Genomic DNA, 19,468 nt, shown 5'->3' on the forward strand with positions numbered 1-19,468 from the left:
ATAAATAATATAAGTCGATGTGTATTATATGGGGTGACTGAATTAATACAAACTTACCGAAAGCTGTATATGAAACGTGGTGACTTTGGTGCAGGAGTCTGCTTGTGCTTTAAGAATGCACCTGCAATAATACTGCAGGCAGAGTCCTGTGCCAGAGTGTCCTCGTATTTAGTATGTCTTTTGAGTGAGTTTGTATAGAGCAAATGTTTATGTTACCACATGTTTTGATTTACAATTTGATAGTTTTCGTTCTGTTTAAAGGGCCCTGTGACATTGAAAAGAGTGAAAACAGTGCGACAGAAACACGCCTGCACAAGCGCGCTTGTAAGTCTAAAAAAGGTGCCCGAAAACTTTCATGGCCCACAACTAAGACTTAATGAAACGAACTAGGAAATTCCAAGGAGACCAAGAAGCGCCTGAAGCAGCATGAGGCGAGGGGAGGGGCTTAAACCTGGGTCATACCGCCACCTGCTGGTAAGAAATTACAACTGTCTCATGGAGGCAGACAGGTGGCCAAACCAGGCAGCTTTAACAGAAGTTTTACCTTTATGTTCCAAGTTCTATAAACACCAGTACCATTACAAATACAGCAGGTATTGTGTCAGAGACATGAAGAGTATAACTCTGCTAACTTTCTTTTATTTAACATTTTCACTGCAGTCACTTAGCAGGATTTCCCAACACACCCTTAACCTTTAATGTCTTCATCCATATTCAGTTACTGCCCCTATAACAGCAGATTTGACCTCTTGACCTCCATCAGTATCAAGCTGACCTTTTTCTCCTTTCAGTGGAGCCTCCTTTGACATATCACTTCAATTCAACTTGGTAAAAGGAACAAACTGTGTGCCTCATCACCACAGAGTTGTATCCTTCTTTTGATTTCTGTTTGTACACCCTCAGTCCCTTTCCTTGCCTCCTCTTCTCACGTATTAGTCCCTCCCTCCTCAGATGAGAGCAGAGGAGGGAAGGTCCTGACATGGTACGTATTCCAGCTGTGACTGAAGAGGCACTCAAGGAGGCACAGAATAGTGAAATCTCAGCCATATTACCCTGACCAAGATGGTGAAGTATTATGAACAACATGCAGTAATACTACAACACATCCTCTTAAATACATCTGACCCGCAAAGATAATGCAAAGATAATATTTGGTGCAGGGCTGTTGTTTGATAATGTGTCCCCTCCCTTTAGACAATTTAAAGTTATAACACAAAACAAAAATGAAGCAAAAAAAAAAAAGTCACAAGTTGGGTTGCTTCTCAAATACCATTTTATTTTCTCTATCCATGTTAGAATTACTATATTAATATTGTTATTACATATAAGTTTCTTCTGTATTGAAATATGCTATACAAAATGAATCTAATCAAATCAGAGAGATGACATTAGTCAAAGTGAATGGTACAAAGATCATCTGAAAAGACAAGACGATGGTCTACCGTGGTCCAACAGCTGTCATATCAAGATGTAGAGAAGTGAGAGCTGAGAGATGATGACAAAAGCTTGTAAAAGAAAAAATGACAACAGTACATGAAATTGGTACAAATATTATTTACAAAGTGAAAATGAAACAAAGCAAACCTTGTTTTGTAAGACAAATGAGTTGTGGAAAAAAAAAATGTTGTTTTTCATAATAGACCATCACCTGCCAAACAGCTACCAGTCCTGATCTGGATCTTGGTCAGTTCAAGGTGTCGTTGCTTCCTCTCAACCTGAAAGTTTACAGTAGCACCTATTGGCTTATTGGTTAATTGTTACTTACCAACAGTATTTGACCCCTTTTGTGAACACAGGCTCAAGTGTAATACGGGCATTAAAAATGCCCACAAGAAAATGAGTCATTGAGATTTCTTATTTGTTTCTGTGTTCGTTATACAGGCATAAAACATAAGAGAAAGTAGCCATTCATGGCATGCAGTAGCACTTTGACATTTGCTTTCCAGGGCTCCAACAGTGCCTTAATGGAGTCATCAGTCGGCTAATGTTTTGTTTTGCCTCACTCAGCATTAAAGGGCAAATCAACAGACAACAATGGATCTAAAAATACCATGCAGGAAAAAAGATATAATAAAACCAAAACAATCTGTCCGTGATGGAGGCCTTTAATGCTGAGCCACTTAACGCCAACAAAACCCACAGTCCCAGCGCACGTACTAAGAAGGCTGGAGTCATTCTTCAGCTCAAATGTACTGGAGTAAATGCTTCTCAATAACTTAAAAAAATACAACATCTTCACTTTTTGTCTCTACAACTTCCCGAACTGAAAATGAGTCGACATCAGCTGTGTTAATAATGTCTCCATTCAGTCCAGATTGGCATTAGTGGTATAAGTCCTCATCAGAGCACAGACCGTCAGCTGCTGTCACAGTAGTTTAATTTGTATCATGTATAAAAAGATGCATCTAGAAAGATCTGATTCAGGTACATAAGGAGATCTGCAACAACTAACTACATTATTTAACTTGACATCGTCACACCCAAAGACAGAAGAAAACACTGTCAGCACTGGGATCCAAAGAGTCGCTGTACCGAGCTGAACACCTGTCACCTCCAAAGAGGCGCCAGGTATTTTGTCCCAGCATTTCACTGACTGCAGCTCTGTGATACTGATCTCAACAGCAAGAATACTTAAGAGGTGAACTCTGAAGCAAGAGCTGGGGAAACATTTTAACATTTTCAAAAGACATATTGTGAAGAAATAATCCACACCTTTGTCAAGGTCAGGATCAAACGATGCACAGGCCCAGCCTTTTAAACCGGCACTGCTGGAACTGCCTGAACTGCTGACTGATCCCCATCTTGCATCATATTCTCTTCGATTGTAACATTAAGTTGTACCATTTTAAGACTAAACTGAGAATTAGAGAATAAATACAGCTAACAGAGCTTTGGAGATGTTCCTAGATGTTATTTGTAGTACAGTGTTCTTTCTGTTCTTTGTCTAAGTCTCTGCAATATATTGTACTAAACATTTGGCAACACTGGCACAGCTAGATAATATGTCAGTTTTTCTTGTATAGTTCTTCAGTGACAGCTGATTCGTGCAAATATCATGTATAATATAAAAAATATAATAAACAGTAATCAAAAAAGAAAAAAAAAGATTCATGGTGACTGCAGTGTGAGGGACCAAACCTGACCTCAAAGTCATATGGAGATCAGGTGGATTAGAGAAAGTCTGGTCCACCTCTGGTCCAGTTTGTAGGAAGGCTGTTTCTCAAAAGCTTCAGGATCTGACCAGAGGTCTCCGTTTGGTACCATGGACCACGTCAAAAGGCAGCAAAAATGTGACACACTCACACACTCTCAGGTATACTGCTTGCACGTAAGGTATGTTTTCTGTGCATTTGTCTAATTCCTCTTTCATCCGCCCACTTTCACAATGTGCAATTTTCAACATGATAAAAAGAAAACCTGAAAGCAAAACAAAACCACGGGTACTTTAAAGTTCACAGCTGCAGCGTGTGGAGCGGACGGCCGAGGCGAAGGATGGGTGGTGTGGAGGGGGAGAGGTGCTCCACAACGAGAGAAGCCTGCCACCAAAACGTCAGCACTGAACAGACAAACACCACTTTCTACCTGCATCACTTCACAAGAAAAAAAAGATTAAGTTGTTCTCCATCATTCAACCTCTCCTGAAAACCACTGCTTTCTTCTCTTCTTCCCTCTCCGTGCCCCCCCACCCCCGCAGCTCCTCTACAAATTGACCAGCTCATGTGCAACGAACTGTTTGAGTCTCTCCAGGTATTGTCCATAGAGCTCCACATCGTTGTGTCCGGCCCCCTCGACCCAGAGCGGCTCCACGGGACGCTGACAGCGTTCATACAGCGCCAGGCCATGGGAGAAGTCAATGACCTCGTCCTCCGTACCGTGGATCACCAGGACCGGTGACGTTACCTTCGAAATCTTGTCGATGCTTTGGAATAAGAAGATAAGAATACAGACAATTAGGTAGAGCTGTGTGATACAGACAAAGTGAAAAATGAGACTTGAGCTCGAGTTAATGTAATCATAAACATGAAAAAACTAAAAGAGAAATGGAGCAAAGCTGGTTTGTCAACTGACCACCAGAGGGAGCTGCTGAGCATATTCCAAGCATTAAGGAGAGAAAAACACCTTGAATTGATCTGATACATCTAAAGTTCATATTTAACAATTTCTTTTCTGTGTGTGTGTTTCCCTGATGCAAACTCAATCATGCAATGCTGCTTGTGAAAGCATGTGAACGTCTGTGCAGGGAGGCTGTGTGCCCTTCTGTGGATGTTTGTGATGCCTTTAGCCTCGGCTTTCACACACGCCATCTGTCCGTGCGGCGCACTCACTTGGGGAAGGCGTCAAAGCAGTAGGTCTTCTTGGTGTCGGGGAAGGCCACTCTCATGCCTGACGTGAGCGGGGAGTGCAGGATGACAGCAGCGCTCTCATAGCGAGAAGCCAGGTCCACAGAGGGCACGGTGCCAATGCTCTGGCCATACACGATCACATTCTCTGGCCGAATCCCATATCTGCAAGAAGGACACGGAATATCTGAATAAAATATCTGAATATCCTAATCTCAAATAGGACTACTAACAGGGCTAGCAGCCAGAGATATTTGGGTGAATTCTGCGAGCTTTTCCAGGCACTGGCAGGCTTCCAGTTAGGCCTTTTGTTAATTACAAAAAACAGCAGCTTGGCCAGCAAAACAGCTGATTGCTAAATAAAACATTTGCTGCTTAGTGTTAAAGTTGATCAAAGTGCTTTTCGTAGTAAAAGATGAACTTAATCATCACGGTTCACCGCATGAGGTCTGGTTTTTACACACCACACAATAAATACACTCACACAGGCAATTACTCTCCTATCACGCTCTCATTTGCCCCACACGCTGCTCCACAAGCACACCTGTGTGTTAACCGAGGCTTACTCATACTCTATTATCAGCTGAAACGTCATGCCACAGTGAGTCAGTGATTATACGGTCCTCTAAAACAAGCACACAAAGATGGGAAACAGCCAGGGTTCAGTGGCTTTCCATAGCTTGTCGAAGCAGCTGAGCAGAGAGGACCACCACCGTAGTCTCGTGATTCATAGGGGAGGCGGGGGAGCGAGAGCAAAACGAGCAGAAAGAGAGCAGAAGAGACACTGATACTGGACTGAGGGTGAGGGAGAAACCAGCAGAGGAAGGGAAATAAAGAAAAAATGGGAAGAGAGGACATTCCACAGCTGATTATGGAGAACGTGACCCACTGTAGCAGCACACAGGCAGTCAGCTGACCACCTGAAGCCTACTGTGAGAACACTGCATCACTGTCTCTACTGCTGGACAGCAAGTAGTAAAACAGCCACGACCAGCCTGACAAAATCTCCACTCTACTCCATAATGAAAATTAGCTGCACTAAAACTAGAGGCTCAACATTACAGCCTCTGCCACTGCACTGCTGTTATACACAGTGAGGAACAATAGATGAACCCCAAAGTCTGACACAACTCTGCGCTGCTGGGATGGATGGGTACAATTAAGGAGGTCCACAGACACAAGTCGAACACAACCTTTGCAGAGGAACAGCCTGCATTAACGTAGTCCTACTGCACTGAAAGCGCAACGGGCTTAAGTGCAGGAACATTCACTTCGGACAGCACCAGGAAATGTACATGAACACACACAGCCTGGTTTGCAGAGACGGTCATTAGCGGGAATTCAGGAACTGTTTATTGTTGGTGTGTCAGCTGGCCTTTGAGTAAAAATAGGGGTGAAAATACTGGCACGGAAAGGGAAAGTGTTAATGCAGATTGTTCTTTGGTGTTAAGAGCACCGTTAACGCTCAAGGCTGGCTGAGCATGACAATTCGTGGACTGAAAGCTTATCTTAATTATACAACATAACATAGCTATTTAAGGGAGATGAAGGACAGTGAGGACGAGGAGGAAGCCAGAATTTCAAACTTGCTACAAACTGCACTAAAAGTGACAACGACCTTTCTGAAGTGTCCAATTAGACCAGAAAAAAAACTGGCTGTTTTCACAATTTGCAAATGTCATCTGCGTGTTCAGTCCCAATGATGTGTCATCAGAATAAATAAAAAAAACAAAAAACACACAGTTATCGAGAATCCACTTTGGTTCAGTCCAGCCCTTTTCCCAGAACCTTAAAAGCCTCAAGGGTTTTGACGTCTAAAACAAAAAGCGTCATCGCTTAACGGCTGCACGACGCCCAACGACGATCTACACTCCCAATCACGAGTGTACAAGCAAGAGTCCTACCTCTTCCTGGTTCCTTGCTATATTGACAAAAAACAGTGACGGAAAGAAAAAAAAAATAGGCGACCTGTCTAGAACCTTTCAGTTGCCATGCTTAAGCTCAGTTAACAGGCAATGTAATGTATATAAAGTAGGTAATAACGGAGGCTGAGGGCAACAAATTGTAAAAATCAAACCCAATTTTCTCCCTCACGAGCAGTAGAGTCTATCTGAAAAGGAAGACCGACGGTAATCAATCCATCAGGTTTATTTGTGTGTGTGTGTGTGTGTTTCAGGAGAGACATGGGAATTTCCTCAAGTGCCTGAAGCAGAAGTGACAGATATGCCCTCCAATACTGAAGTTCCACTCGTGCTTGACAGCAGATGTCAGCTGATCTGTGAGATGACTGCCACTTAGCTGTTCAATATTAACTCCACCCAGGAGGCATTACCATAAACTGCAAGAGGGTTGTTCGATTACGTATGTGAATGAGTGTTTAATTAGATCTTAAAACTCCACCAAATTGTCGAATAATGCAAAGCAGTGCCTGAAGGTTTGTTGTCACAACAATCTGCTGTTTATGGTTTTTCAGTGTAATCCTTAATCTGCTGTTACCATTTGCTTGGGCTTATCTCCTTTTGTTCATGCTTATCTAGTCAGTGTACTTGAACATATCAGGCCACTAAAGCCTGGCCAATCTTAGACGCATAAACACTCACCACACATTGATGTTACTGTCAATACAAGGAAGGTAAACCGAAACCATCCGACAGTTTGGTCATCACGTGAATGGATATATGAAAATAAATACAGCAGGGTTTTCCCCAGACTTAACCACATTAAGGCTGATTGGACAAACAGACTGATTATGTGATTGGCTGAATCCATTTCCAGTTGTCCTTGGTTTTTAATTTATTGGGTGGGTCATTTTTTATCATTTTATTTTGGTAAATCAATGGAATGAATCTGAAGAACGATGAAAGTGGCTGCTTGCAACAGACTCTGGTCCAGCAAGCTAACCAGGTAGCCGACTAAATTCTATTAGATCATCCAGAATATCCCCTACGCAAGGCTGTACCATCCCATTTCACCCAGCACTTGAAAAACCAAATTAAAATGTTAAATACTGCCCAGCTCTGCACTGACCGGTAGGTAGGTGTGTAGGTGTTGTTTGTGTGTGTGTTTTGTATGTCCTTTTTTTGTACAACTTGTCTAACTGCATGTTTTTACTTTGTGTTGTTTGATGTAGTTGCTGTTTCTTTGCTCTGGCCTGCCCTGTACGGGGAATAGAGATGAGTTTGAGACAATAATCTGGTACAATCAGTGTTTTATGATGTGTTTACAAGGCAAGTCAGCTCTTCTTAGTTTGGTACAACAGAGAACCCTAAAATTTCACAGGGTGTAATGTAAGAATATTCCATTTCTTGACATGTCGTGACTTTATTTTGTTTGTTTATTAGACCAAAAAGAGCTAAGAGTCTGTGAAATGTATTAAAAAAAATCCCGAAACAAAAGGGTCAGAAGGTGGACAGCTGGAAAATGTTATCATGTCATCCAGCCCTTGTTTACATCTTTATAGCAACATTGTAGAAGTAGGAGTGTCTTGCTCAAGGACACACATATAAACACAATGAATAATGCAACGTTTGACTCTGTGACCTTCCACTTACAACAAGGTCGTTAACCACCAACCCACCCCACTACCTTGGCACTGTGAGATGCACTGCTGGGGCTTTGCTGACACATTCAGGAAAGGCAGTGCAAAGAGGACAACAATTGCAGTGCAGATATACAGCTGCACTAGGCTTAAAACGACCTTACGACAGGCTTCGACCAACCCAGATGTACACAAGATGCAACCCCCTTCTGACCGGCCTACAACACTAGCCTACAATTTACTCCATTTCATTTCAGCTTGAATAGAAGTAGCCAGCCATGCTCCATGGTTACACCCCTCCCCCAGACCTTCATCAATTTAGTGTCCTGACACAAATCCAATCTATTATGCATCACATCCTCCCTCGTTCCCCTTCTCCGTCTCTCGCTCCCTCTTGGCTGCCCACCTTTTGCTCCCTGAAGACCAAAAATATTCTCATCCCATAACAGTCACTATGACTAACAGATATTTTAGGATATCCTGAACATATGTAGAGGCATTTTCAACCGATTAGGCTACCATCTGCACTACAGCAGGGGGATCCTTCACTGAAGCTTTCCAATGATCCATTATCATGCTTAGCACCTTCTTACTCATCTCCTTCCATTGTATACTTCAGATATGTCCGGAAATAAATACATGTTGGGGTCTAATTATATAATCAACAAGTACCATCACTAAGTGCTGCTACAGTTGCTCTGTGCTAAGGAAAGTCAGGTGAGTGATTGCAGTCCACCCTACTGACTTAACAGACACAGCAGCCTTTGTCTACAGGTCCCATCGGCATAACTGCCACTGAAGCGAAGAGAAAGTAAACAGTTCATGGACACGGTCGGTTGCCTCCCTGTGTCCGTGTTTGTGAGAATTTCTCCCCACTATTGAACTTCTAAGAAGACAGAGTGCTTTTGACTCAGATCAATACAAGATGATTGACCAGGAAGTGAGATTTTCCTTTTTGTTTTCATTGGCCATTGTGCGGATAGACCACGATCTGAAAGCTCATTGGAAATTGGTTGCTAGGCTACCACTCAATATTAGACTAGCAGGATTGACTGCTGGCCCGCCTCCACCTCAGAGGGAAAGGAAAATAATACAGTGCCATTCTGTAGTGAAAACACACACACACACACACATAAGAGAGAGAGCGAGAAAGTGGGCTGATGGCTTTTGTCAGCTTGGTCACTCTTCACTCAAAACCCACCACATTTTCCTCATGGCGTCTCATTTCTTCTAACGCAGAGCAACAAACAGCACACCTGACCCATTCTTCTATTAGCATGAGTAATCCTTAGTATGATAAGGGAGGCCGCGTGAGTGTGTAAACCTGCTGACTCATACAATTACTAAACCCTCTGGCCCACTTCCGGACTCAGGTGAAAGGAGTGCCCCATCCATGGGAGCCGGAACAACGCAGGAGCAGTCGAGCTATTTGGTGGTGAGACTGTCAGCGCAGTGACAGGTGGCTGCCCTCTGTCATATGACAGGGGAGTTGAGTGACCACAGCCTACGCAAGCGTGTCAACACTCGGGAGAAGCTGAATTTGCTGACTGCTGAATCACGAGCAGAAAAGGACAGGATCTGGTGCGTTCAAAATATCAAATAATCAGGAAAAAAAGGCACAGCGCAACAAGCAAGAGAAAGTGAAATGGTTTGGAGGCCTTCTTCAGGCTGTGCGCCTGATCTAAGACGAGCGATGTGTATGAGGGATGTGCGCACCGGACTGATGTGAGGCCATGCAGAGCGGGCTTTTGATGTGATAAACACGGTGTAGTTGATTCATGTTCTGCGGGGTCAAAAAGCTGGGCTGTACCCTCTCTCTGTCACATCACAGACAGTCAATTATGAATCTGGCACAGCCCTCAAACCATCAAACGCAGAAGGCTGAGTCAAAAAGGAAGATAATAAGAAACTCATTTACACTAAGCTTTGAGGATCCAACACTAAAAAGCTTATGAACATACAAAAGCAGAAAAGCATGCAAGGACAAAAATATTAATATGCATGAGACTCCCCCAACCCTATTTTCTGTTAATAAAGCCCCCATAACTTGTAATTTTGTGCCTTCAAGTCCCACATTTTAACTCTAGTTATTAGCTTGCAATTAGCCCTGAATGGCTGTAAAGAAGTACAGGATTAATTTGAAACTGAAGTGTCTGTTGGGGTGGTATGAAGCCATCGGTTTGGTGGAAGTTGCAGAGTATTGCCGACAAAGAAAGTCTGATGTGTGGCAACGTAAGCAGTGTGTTAACGGTCCTGAAAGTGGGAAGATTAGTACATACCGTAACGGGAGGGCAGCTGAGCCCTCGCAGACACAAAGAGCAACTCCAACGTGGTGATATTACAAGTTTTACATTGAAGCTCGTCATTTGCTTAAAGCCATAAAAGTGTGCAAAGTGGATCCAGAGAAACTAAACTGTACTTCTATTTTAATTATTCAATTTCCTTCAGAGTGTCATTTTTTTTAATCGTCATAACATCTTCTAACGTTACCCTTTTATGAAAATGAGATCCCCACATAGCACTACGCAGATATGTTTTGTTTTAAGCTTCTGTGGCACCAGCAGAAGAAGAAACAGCTCGACGAACTGGCATTCGGACTTACAGCTTCTGAGCGTGTTATTATGTGTGATGATTTAGCCTCACTAACACTTTATTAGTGATGTGCTGGCGACAACACAGGGCAGCACAGCTGAGATGACAGTGTGTGTATTCCATGTCTATTATTGCCTTTTTGACATGAATGAGAACAACTCCTCTCCGTGGCACACAGTGTCGAAACATTCACACATTCCCCATCACATCGCAAAACTGACTCCAGTATGAAGAATCACACACAAAAAACTGAACAGAAACCCTTTATTGTGTCAGTGTCTCATGACCTGCTCCCAAACCGTAGTGTGCGTTGTGGTCACTGTGTGTATTTGTGCATTATTAAAGCTGATAGACAGCGTAATTGCAGCTGTGTGAAAGCACAACAGGGCGAAGCAGAGACAACAACAAAAGAAACAACCAGCACTCATTCATCTGATGGATGGAACTCAGTCTCGCCCACAAGGCACGCAAGCTGAGTCCTCTTGAATACCAAGTTATACCAATCACCCTGTATGCGCCAAGCTGATCCCGAAAAGGTCTGCTCTTCCCTTTTTTGCCAAACAGCTGATTAACATCATGTACGAAAACAGTTTGCTTGCTTGCCTTCAGTAAATCTAGTAAGCAAATATCCATCTGAGTGAGGCGCAAAAGTTAAGTTGGTCTAAACAAATTAGGTGGTTAGAATGAGGATTTGGACCATGACCTCAGTTATTCAGACAATCCACTAATAGTCTGCCCACTTGAGTCACATGTGATCACATGCAGGACGCAACATGCATCACACTGTGATCAAGACTCATTGCATAAATAAATCTGTGTTTTTTAGATCTACATACCATTACAGCTAGAGTATGAATTATTAAACTAGAAGAGTTGTACTGTAATAAAGTCAAAAGATCATAGATGAGTTAGAGGTAAAAGATTTTCAAACTCATGCATCTCTACACACAGCAAAGACCGATCCTGGGCCACGCAGTATGCAGGAATAAGTTACACCATGCAAATTGTTTTATCTGAGCGCACATAAAGAGATGTCACGAACAGTTAGGTTTTGCATTTAAGTCAAGAACACCACCAACTGCCCCACACACATATTAGCAATTGTAATTTGTTAAGTTTTGTCGCAATCAGATTGTCATAGCTAATTTCTGCACTGGTCACGATTTTGTGTGGGAGCAGAAGATTCCCTGGTGTATTAACAAAAATACTGTGAGTGAGTGGGAAAATAAGAACAAAAAGGGGGACAAAAAGCACATTAAGAACAGGACAACACAGAAGCAATAAGTTCTCCCTTTTCTTTCAAGCAGTCTGGCGCTGTGTATGAGAGAGAAAACAGAAAGAGCGGATTTCAGAAGAAATGATTCTTTTCTTTCCAGTCACATTTGACATCACGACTAAAGCTTCGGTAAAACTGTTTGCATGGCGATGAAATATGCTAAACTAGAAACACAAGTGACAGAAACACTACAGCAATGGAATGTATTTTATCCAACACACACACACACACACACACACACAACAAGCCACCAGAAAAGCAGGTTCTTCTTTGCAGCAGTGGCCTATTTCCTGTGTGCAGAACCTTTATGATCAAGAGTTTCCTGTTTAACTTGCCAGCTTCCTTATATAAAGGCCCTTATTTAGAGAAAGCTGTTCAGTACGTTCTGTGAGCTGGTGGACGGTGTAAAATGTAAAAGAAGTGCTGAGAGAGGTTCACAGCGAGGGTCGGCAGCTAAGAAACATTAACATTTTGCTGTAAGTGGCCCTACCAGTGTTATTCATCAGCAGTTATGCAGTGCCAACACCCTCATTTACCTCCGAAGGAACATACAAAACACCCACATCAGCGCAGACACAGGAGGAGCACTCCACACTAGAAGTCTGGTTCTTTTCTCTTTCTGTGGTGGATTTACACCCGTTTGGCTCTTCTGCTCCAGCCTTTTTAGTTTTCCCGAGCCACCGCTTCCCATCTCCTCTCTCAGTCATTTGTTTGTCCTCTAACAGGAAGTATATAAAAACAACCAGGCCTACTGGATGAACTTTTATTCACCCTCCCCCCACCCCTATTTCCATAAATAAGAAGGCACATATATGACGGTCACATCATTTCCCACTCACACACACACACATAAACATTGTACACTCCACGTCCTGCTCTCAGTAAGAATCGGTGTGTGTGGATGTGTGTCTTCTGTGCAGAGAAAAATGATCTTACATGTATGAACAGTACGTGTTTAAGTAACAGTTCTTTTCAATAATTTAATTTAATTTCATAAAATATTTCCTCAATTAAATCTATGAGAGAAAACTGTCAAAACGTCTATCACAATTTCCCAAAACCCAAGGTGTCGTCTTCAAATCACACATTCAAATTAGCGATTATTTAATTTACTTAACTAAATGCTCCAGCTCCACATATGTGCATTAAATGTATGTGGCCGACATCTGCGGCCTGTCTCCTGGAAAACCAGCTGTCAAGACGTGGGATACAATGACGATGGTGTTGCAAAAAGACAAAAGAAGGAGATGACGCTAAGGTTAAACACGGACAGAAGGAAGTGAGAGAGAGAGACATGGGGTTAAACAGACAGACTGATGAACATCCGTGGGGAGAGACTGACGCCGAGAGTTCTTGCCTGCACTAAGTTGTGATAAATGATATTGGATTTTGGACAGATACCAGTTATGAAAAAGGCATCACAAGGACTTAAAAACTGTGATATACTGCCAAATACTAAGAGATTTATTTGTTATTTATTTATCAATGTAACAAACGTTTGGTTATAATATCTATATATTTGGTTAAAACATCGTCAACACTGAATATGAACATTTTATCAGCTGGGCAATCACAGATATAGATTGTAGATCAGCTGAGGTTGAATATCGGCCAATAAATATCAGGCTATTCACAGCCTGCAGAGCAAAAAGATGCAGAAGAGCACCCACTCACACCTACATATGGCTGGCCAACATAATCATAGAAACCACGCTCCTTATTATCGCCTACGAGAACATCATGTCATCCCACTATTCCTCATCTCCACCCAAGATTTTAAATCAGGCCCAGTCAATCTGTTCCTCCGCCCAGCTCCTTCAGGAGGCTCTTCACATCTTCACCTCTCCCAGCTCTTTTTGTTATCCCTTCATGTCTGTGATTTTCCACATCAACCAACATCAGCCTGGTTTCTTTAGGCTGTATTTCAACTGTCCATGTGCACTTTGCCAAATCCCCCCACAGCTGTAGACATTCACAGCATAAGAAAACAAAGGAGGGTTGATGTTGTCGTTACTACATCATATCTAACTGCAAATGCAAAGCTGTTAACAAGAATGACGTGCACAGATAGCTGCTATTAATACTACTGTCCTCAGTGTGTACACAGCTGACAGCTTAATTTATGACTTGCAACATGTAGAGGAAAAATTACAAAAACTACTCCGACTAGAACTATTCTTGTGCACTGTCCCGGAAGGTTTTTACTTTCCTTTTTGCCTAAAGGACTTACATTTAGGCTTTATTTTGCAACCAGTATTCAGCGTAGGTTCTGCTATTCAGTTAATCTAATATCAATGCATAGATCATCACTTATCGATCGCTGCATCCTTTCTCTACAGCCTATGGCAACAGCTGTGTACAGGTTCTCCCTTCTTCCCTCCATCATCATCATCTGTCCTTACCGTGACCGGAGTGCCTGCCAGGCAGCGTCTACATCAGCGTACAGGTTCTTCTCAGAGGGTTTCCCAGAACTGGCCCCGTAACCCGAGTAGTCGTAAGAGAAGACGTTGCAGTTGATACGTGATCCAAGGCCAATGTAGAAGCTGCTCATCTGGCCCAAGTCCACTGCATTTCCATGGGAGAATAATAGTGTGTAGCGGGCGTTGGGCGAGCAGCGGACAAACATGCAGGCAATGCGGTTCCCTCTTGACGTACGTGTCATGAAACACTCAATGGCGTCCTTCTCACGGGAAGAGTACTGCCAGTCGGCCCGCTCAGAGAGGTGCAGCGTCCATCGGCTGCCGCTCTCATCACACATGAGGCTGTAGGTGGGCTCTGGGGGCAGGAAGGCCAGCTTAGAGGCGATCTTGCTGGGGCACGGTGGACAGCAGAACAGGCAACATAGCTCGCTGAGGGATAAGTGGTTCATCCTCAAAACACTGTGACAGATAGAGTGACGATGGTCAAAAAAGAAAGAAACACATTTCAACAGCATATCAGATGTAAGAAATCCCTTTGAAAACTACGAATAAGAGAGTGCAGATGCTGTTTGAAAGGCTACATCTCTTTTTTTCCTCTCACACAACTCAAACTAATCTGCCACAGCATCCCCTGCAGACTGATCACAAGGAAAATACCACAAGAGCAAATTGATGCCACAGAAGTCTTGAATGAATCATGTTCTCTTCAAGAATATAAACACTTGTCTATGTTAAGCTCAAAACAGGGAGTTTCCAAGACTGAGGGCTATAGCCAGGCTGCGTTCCTTTTTTAAAATACACTATCACAATTTCACTCCATAATGGATTGCTCTCTTCAGCGAGATTTATAAAACAAGAGCGAAAAAAAAGCCCTTACCCTGACTGGCTCCACCAGCACTCAGACATATTGACTTAAAAGGCTTTCTGGTTTCACCCTGCACCTGGAGCCCCACCTGAGGTTACCTTTTAGATATTCCAGTGGCTTTTGAATCACAGTGGCCAGCTCTCATGATGGGTGGCTTTGGAATTTGAGTCCGTGTAGCTACACGTTTACTTCTTAACAGATGGAAGCAGATCACGGTCAAGTTATGACAGTTTTATGCTGTTGGGATGTGACTTAAAAGCCTCTAATGAACTATGAACAATGAAGCACATAGGTAGCAAACGTTGACAGCCTCTAATGCCATCTATACCAACTCAAAATGAGGTACGGCTTTGCAACCGCCTCTTGGTCCATACTTTAGCCTCCTACCTGATTAGCAACTTTCAACAACTTTGTTATGAATGGTCCTTTGTCTTGATGAGAAACAGTTTTACAATAAAAGTGGCTGGCCACTTCAACACACACGTGAATCCAAAAATCACTTCTTGATTACACAGTCACATCAGCTTAATTACCTGTGTGTGTCACTCATCTAAAGATGATCTTGGGTGAACACTTTATATATCCACTTGTAATCTATGATTGCCACTTTTGCAGGATGCTGTGGCATCCCAAAGGAGCACGCAACAGCAAAATACACAGTAGAGGGTATTTGCTTCCCATATTCCCCGAAATAGTCCATAATCTCTAGCCACGGAGACAGAATGGAGCCCAGCAGCGATTTACTGTAAAATGGTGGAGGCAGAAATGTGTTCAGCGAAATTACAATGAATCTGGTTTGTGGAGATTTAACATCCAGTGGCGAGACACACTTTATTGCCAAGTGTTACCGGCCAATTAGCCAGCAACACACGGATGTTCCTTATCAACACTGAACACTGAACGGAGAAATGATCTCAACATTACCTGGACGGTTGTTTTGTTTTCTTTCTATTTTGAGGCGACAGTACTGGCCACCGTCGCCGTAGTTAGGCGTTATCTTCGCACCAAGACAACTAATTTATCTTCTTCTCGACGCCAGGAGATTGACAAAGCTATCCTTGGCCAGATTATCCTCTGTTCCGTGTCCTATTAGTAAGCGATGTCACTTTGCGTGTGCATATCCCTCTTGGCACCACAGCTGTGAGTTACTATTAGCTAGCCGCTTCGTCCTCCGGTCCAGACACCCTCCGAAACTGTTGTTTCTTTTCCTTCTCTCGGTTGTCTCAACATATGGTCCTGAATGATAACGAGATCGATTCATGCAAAACACTCAAGCCTATGCGGCTCAGCAGCGACATGGAAAAATTCAATAAAGGTATAAAATTAACTTAATTCTTGTCACACGTCCGTGGCGGTGCCAAACAGTTCACGGCAGTGTCTCCAACCTCCCAAACATCACCGCTTTCGTTGTGAATATCGCTCTGCTTGCTATCTTAACTCCTGAAGACGGATAGGGTGTGATTGACAGCTGTGTGGGCCAATAGAAAACAGACTGCTGAAACGAGTCAACCAATGGCACAAAGTGTGGAAATTTGTGGGTGGTTGCTGTACGCGCCTGAGAGTGGTGACCTAATGTTTTGATTGACGCTTAGAAGAACCAATGAAAAATTACTATTGAGAGACTCAGTCCAATCAGAAACGATCAAGGTATTTCTAAAGTCCAATCAGGTGACGTCATTGACCTTTAACTGTTATTAAGCGTGTTTGTCAATGTGTTAAAATGTTGAGATCCGTTTTCATATGTTTATTTCAACAAACAACTCTTTGTCTTGATTTATTATAACTATTTTTTTTCAAAGTGGAGTGTGTCTGTTTTGACGTCAATGACGTTGGCTGGCGTGCTCGTACTTCTTCCGGGTTAGTATCCTCGCTCTTTCTCAGGCATGCTTTTGGATTTGTGTACCCACATGATATGTGGAGGCCAACTAAAGACTGGAAAATAAGATGAGCTCTCAGAAAGGTAATATATCTCGGTCGCGAGGCCAGAGGCATCAAAACACCGTTGCCTTCAAAAACGACAAGTACGGAGCGACTGCTCAAGTGAAGGTGTGTGTGAAACTTTTATTAGCTTAACGTTAGCCTGCGTAGATGAAGAACTTAACTGAATTAATGTGACGTTGCATATAGCCATAGAGTTGTGTGGAGAGAAAAAAAGCAGGTTTTTAACTTTTCTGTGTCCATAGCAATTCTAAAAGGACACCATTTCTAATTCAAGCAGTTTGTCATCACCATTGTCCGTGATAATGCCCTCACAACTTGCTGTTTTGTCAAAGCCGTGTGTTCACGTTAAGGTTTACTATTTCCACCATGTCTCTCATTATGCGATCCTAACTGCAGAAGGCCAAATCGCTGACCCATGATGGGCTCTGTCAACACTGTAAGGATGTTCTTGAGTGGAAAGTGAAGTACAACAAATACAAGTCACTCACACAGCCCAGAAAATGGTGAGTTCTGTTGGGTACAGCAAACATGAATTTCATCTCAGCAAGTGATCAATGAGTAATCGACAAAGCAGGAGAATCAGCATGCGTTACAATCACACTTTTCAGATAGTTTGGCAGCCTGTTTGTAATTCAGCCAGGACACCTGCAAGTTACAATTTTGCAACAGCTAAGATTTGCTTTATTTCCCCCATTTATATCATTATAAAATTATTATGGGCTATAAGATTTAAGGTATTGCTTTATGCTCCCAGAATTTCTCAGTGAGGCAGACTCTGATTAAAAGGAGCAAGAGTACAGAGTCATTCAGGCTTTGCAGGTGTATTACACTGTATGTGCAGTAAAGTGAAATTTTTTGCATGTGTTATTTCTGTTTTAATTAATGCGGGGACAAAAGCAGCTGATGACATTCGTGCATACATTCTTTTTCTTTCAGTGTCAAGTGCTCTCAAAAGGCTGTGAAGGATGCGTATCACATCATTTGCAAGCCCTGTTCTCTTCAGCTACAGATCTGCTGCAAGTGTGGGAAGAAAGAGGACATCGTTATCCCGTGAGTGTGTGATTTGTGTTGATTCATACATGCATAATACTTCAATCATTAACCTTTCTCTTTAATACTGAGAAAATCTGCTTTTAATGCAGCCAATTTTACGGGGTTTTTTTTGCCCACATTGTCATTAGTGACTCGTTAAGAATCCATTCATATGAAGTCTTCCCTCTCATTGTGAAGGAAATGATTGCAAGAACTGTGATACATGTGCTTTTTATCTGGAGGCAGGATCAAATCTTTTCATGGGGTTTACAAGATTTATATTTTTCATCATAGTCAGGCATTGACGGTTAAGTATGCAAGTCTGCTGCAACTCTGCCCTCTTGTGGACAACAAGATACATTACAACTCATTTCATAGAAATCACTTAAATTACTGACAGCACTTTAGCTTCTGTCTTTTACATTTCATGTATTTCTTTAGTTACATTATGACATAAAAAACGAGGCCTGAGGGGTAGCTGAATGGCGCCATTGAAAATCTTGCAGCGCCACATCAAAACAACAGTGATGGGTGCTCAGAGGCAACTTGCCGGCTATGCGTTTTGTTATTTTGCTTCCCCTTGATGGCGCCACCTCATTTTGTTTTACGCTTACTTTACAGAGTAAACTCACAAGTGGATCAGAAACAGAAAGAAGAAGACGGTGGACAAAGAAATAAAGGACATGGGCTGGGGGAGAGGAAGAACGTGGATGACTTGGACAGTGATGATGATGATGATGACTTAAGTGACGTTGGAGACGATGATGATGAAGGAGAGGATTTTGATGATGACCCAGAACCAAAGAACAAGTCTGATGTGCTCCCAGATGTCTCTCGAGTCAACGTTAAGGACTAAAGACAATGAATGGACTCTTTTTACAAATTGACTTTTTTTTTTTTTAAACATGTGCAAAACAAGTAAGATGAATAAGTGCTTTGAAATATACTGTGCATACGTGTGTGTCTGTGTGTGATGTATTAAAAAGATTTTACATGGTGTATCTTTATTTTAAATTCATAATCCCGGCTATCATTTCCTTTTATGATAATTGAGCTAAGAGAGGCCTGCCAGCTACACTAAAAGCAAAAGTGGAGTCTTTGCCAGGATATCAGGCAGCAATTCTAAAATATTGACCCTGTCAAGTGCATTTATACTCAATTGCCAGTTTATTAGGTGCACCTAAATAAAACGAATGCAGTCTGCACAGATCAGCCCTGCAATAAATCCAGCCTTCAGGAAGGTTATAATGTTCAGTTTTTGCTGAAACTGTTCATTGAACTGTAATGTCATTTTGGAGGCTTTGGAGCTTGTGATGATGTTGAATTGTATTGTGTGATGATGAGAAATATTTTTGGACTGCATTTATATGAGTGATTACAGAAAGGCTAAATATTGGAAACATATTAATATAACAAAAAATGTATTCTGTGGTTAGTCATTTAAGTGCGTTGAGATAGTAAATA

General features: G+C 42.3%; 2 protein-coding genes across 2 annotated transcripts; one reads left to right on the forward strand and one right to left on the reverse strand.

Moving 5' to 3' along the window:
- Positions 1 to 1,255: 1,255 nt before the first annotated feature.
- abhd17b (abhydrolase domain containing 17B, depalmitoylase) lies at positions 1,256 to 16,472 on the reverse strand. Its single transcript, XM_046387115.1, has 4 exons — positions 15,956 to 16,472; positions 14,149 to 14,625; positions 4,326 to 4,505; positions 1,256 to 3,919 (listed from the first exon to the last, which is right to left on the reverse strand). The coding sequence occupies exons 2-4, from the start codon at positions 14,613 to 14,615 to the stop codon at positions 3,700 to 3,702; spliced, it is 867 nt and encodes a 288-aa protein (XP_046243071.1). The 5' UTR covers positions 14,616 to 14,625; positions 15,956 to 16,472; the 3' UTR covers positions 1,256 to 3,699.
- A 220-nt stretch (positions 16,473 to 16,692) lies between these two features.
- On the forward strand, positions 16,693 to 19,002 carry c4h9orf85 (chromosome 4 C9orf85 homolog). Its single transcript, XM_046387116.1, has 4 exons — positions 16,693 to 17,077; positions 17,369 to 17,475; positions 17,909 to 18,022; positions 18,626 to 19,002. The coding sequence occupies exons 1-4, from the start codon at positions 16,976 to 16,978 to the stop codon at positions 18,858 to 18,860; spliced, it is 558 nt and encodes a 185-aa protein (XP_046243072.1). The 5' UTR covers positions 16,693 to 16,975; the 3' UTR covers positions 18,861 to 19,002.
- Positions 19,003 to 19,468: the final 466 nt, after the last annotated feature.

The sequence above is a fragment of the Scatophagus argus genome, chromosome 4, assembly GCF_020382885.2.
Source record: "Scatophagus argus isolate fScaArg1 chromosome 4, fScaArg1.pri, whole genome shotgun sequence".
Classification (NCBI taxonomy): Eukaryota; Metazoa; Chordata; class Actinopteri; family Scatophagidae; genus Scatophagus; species Scatophagus argus.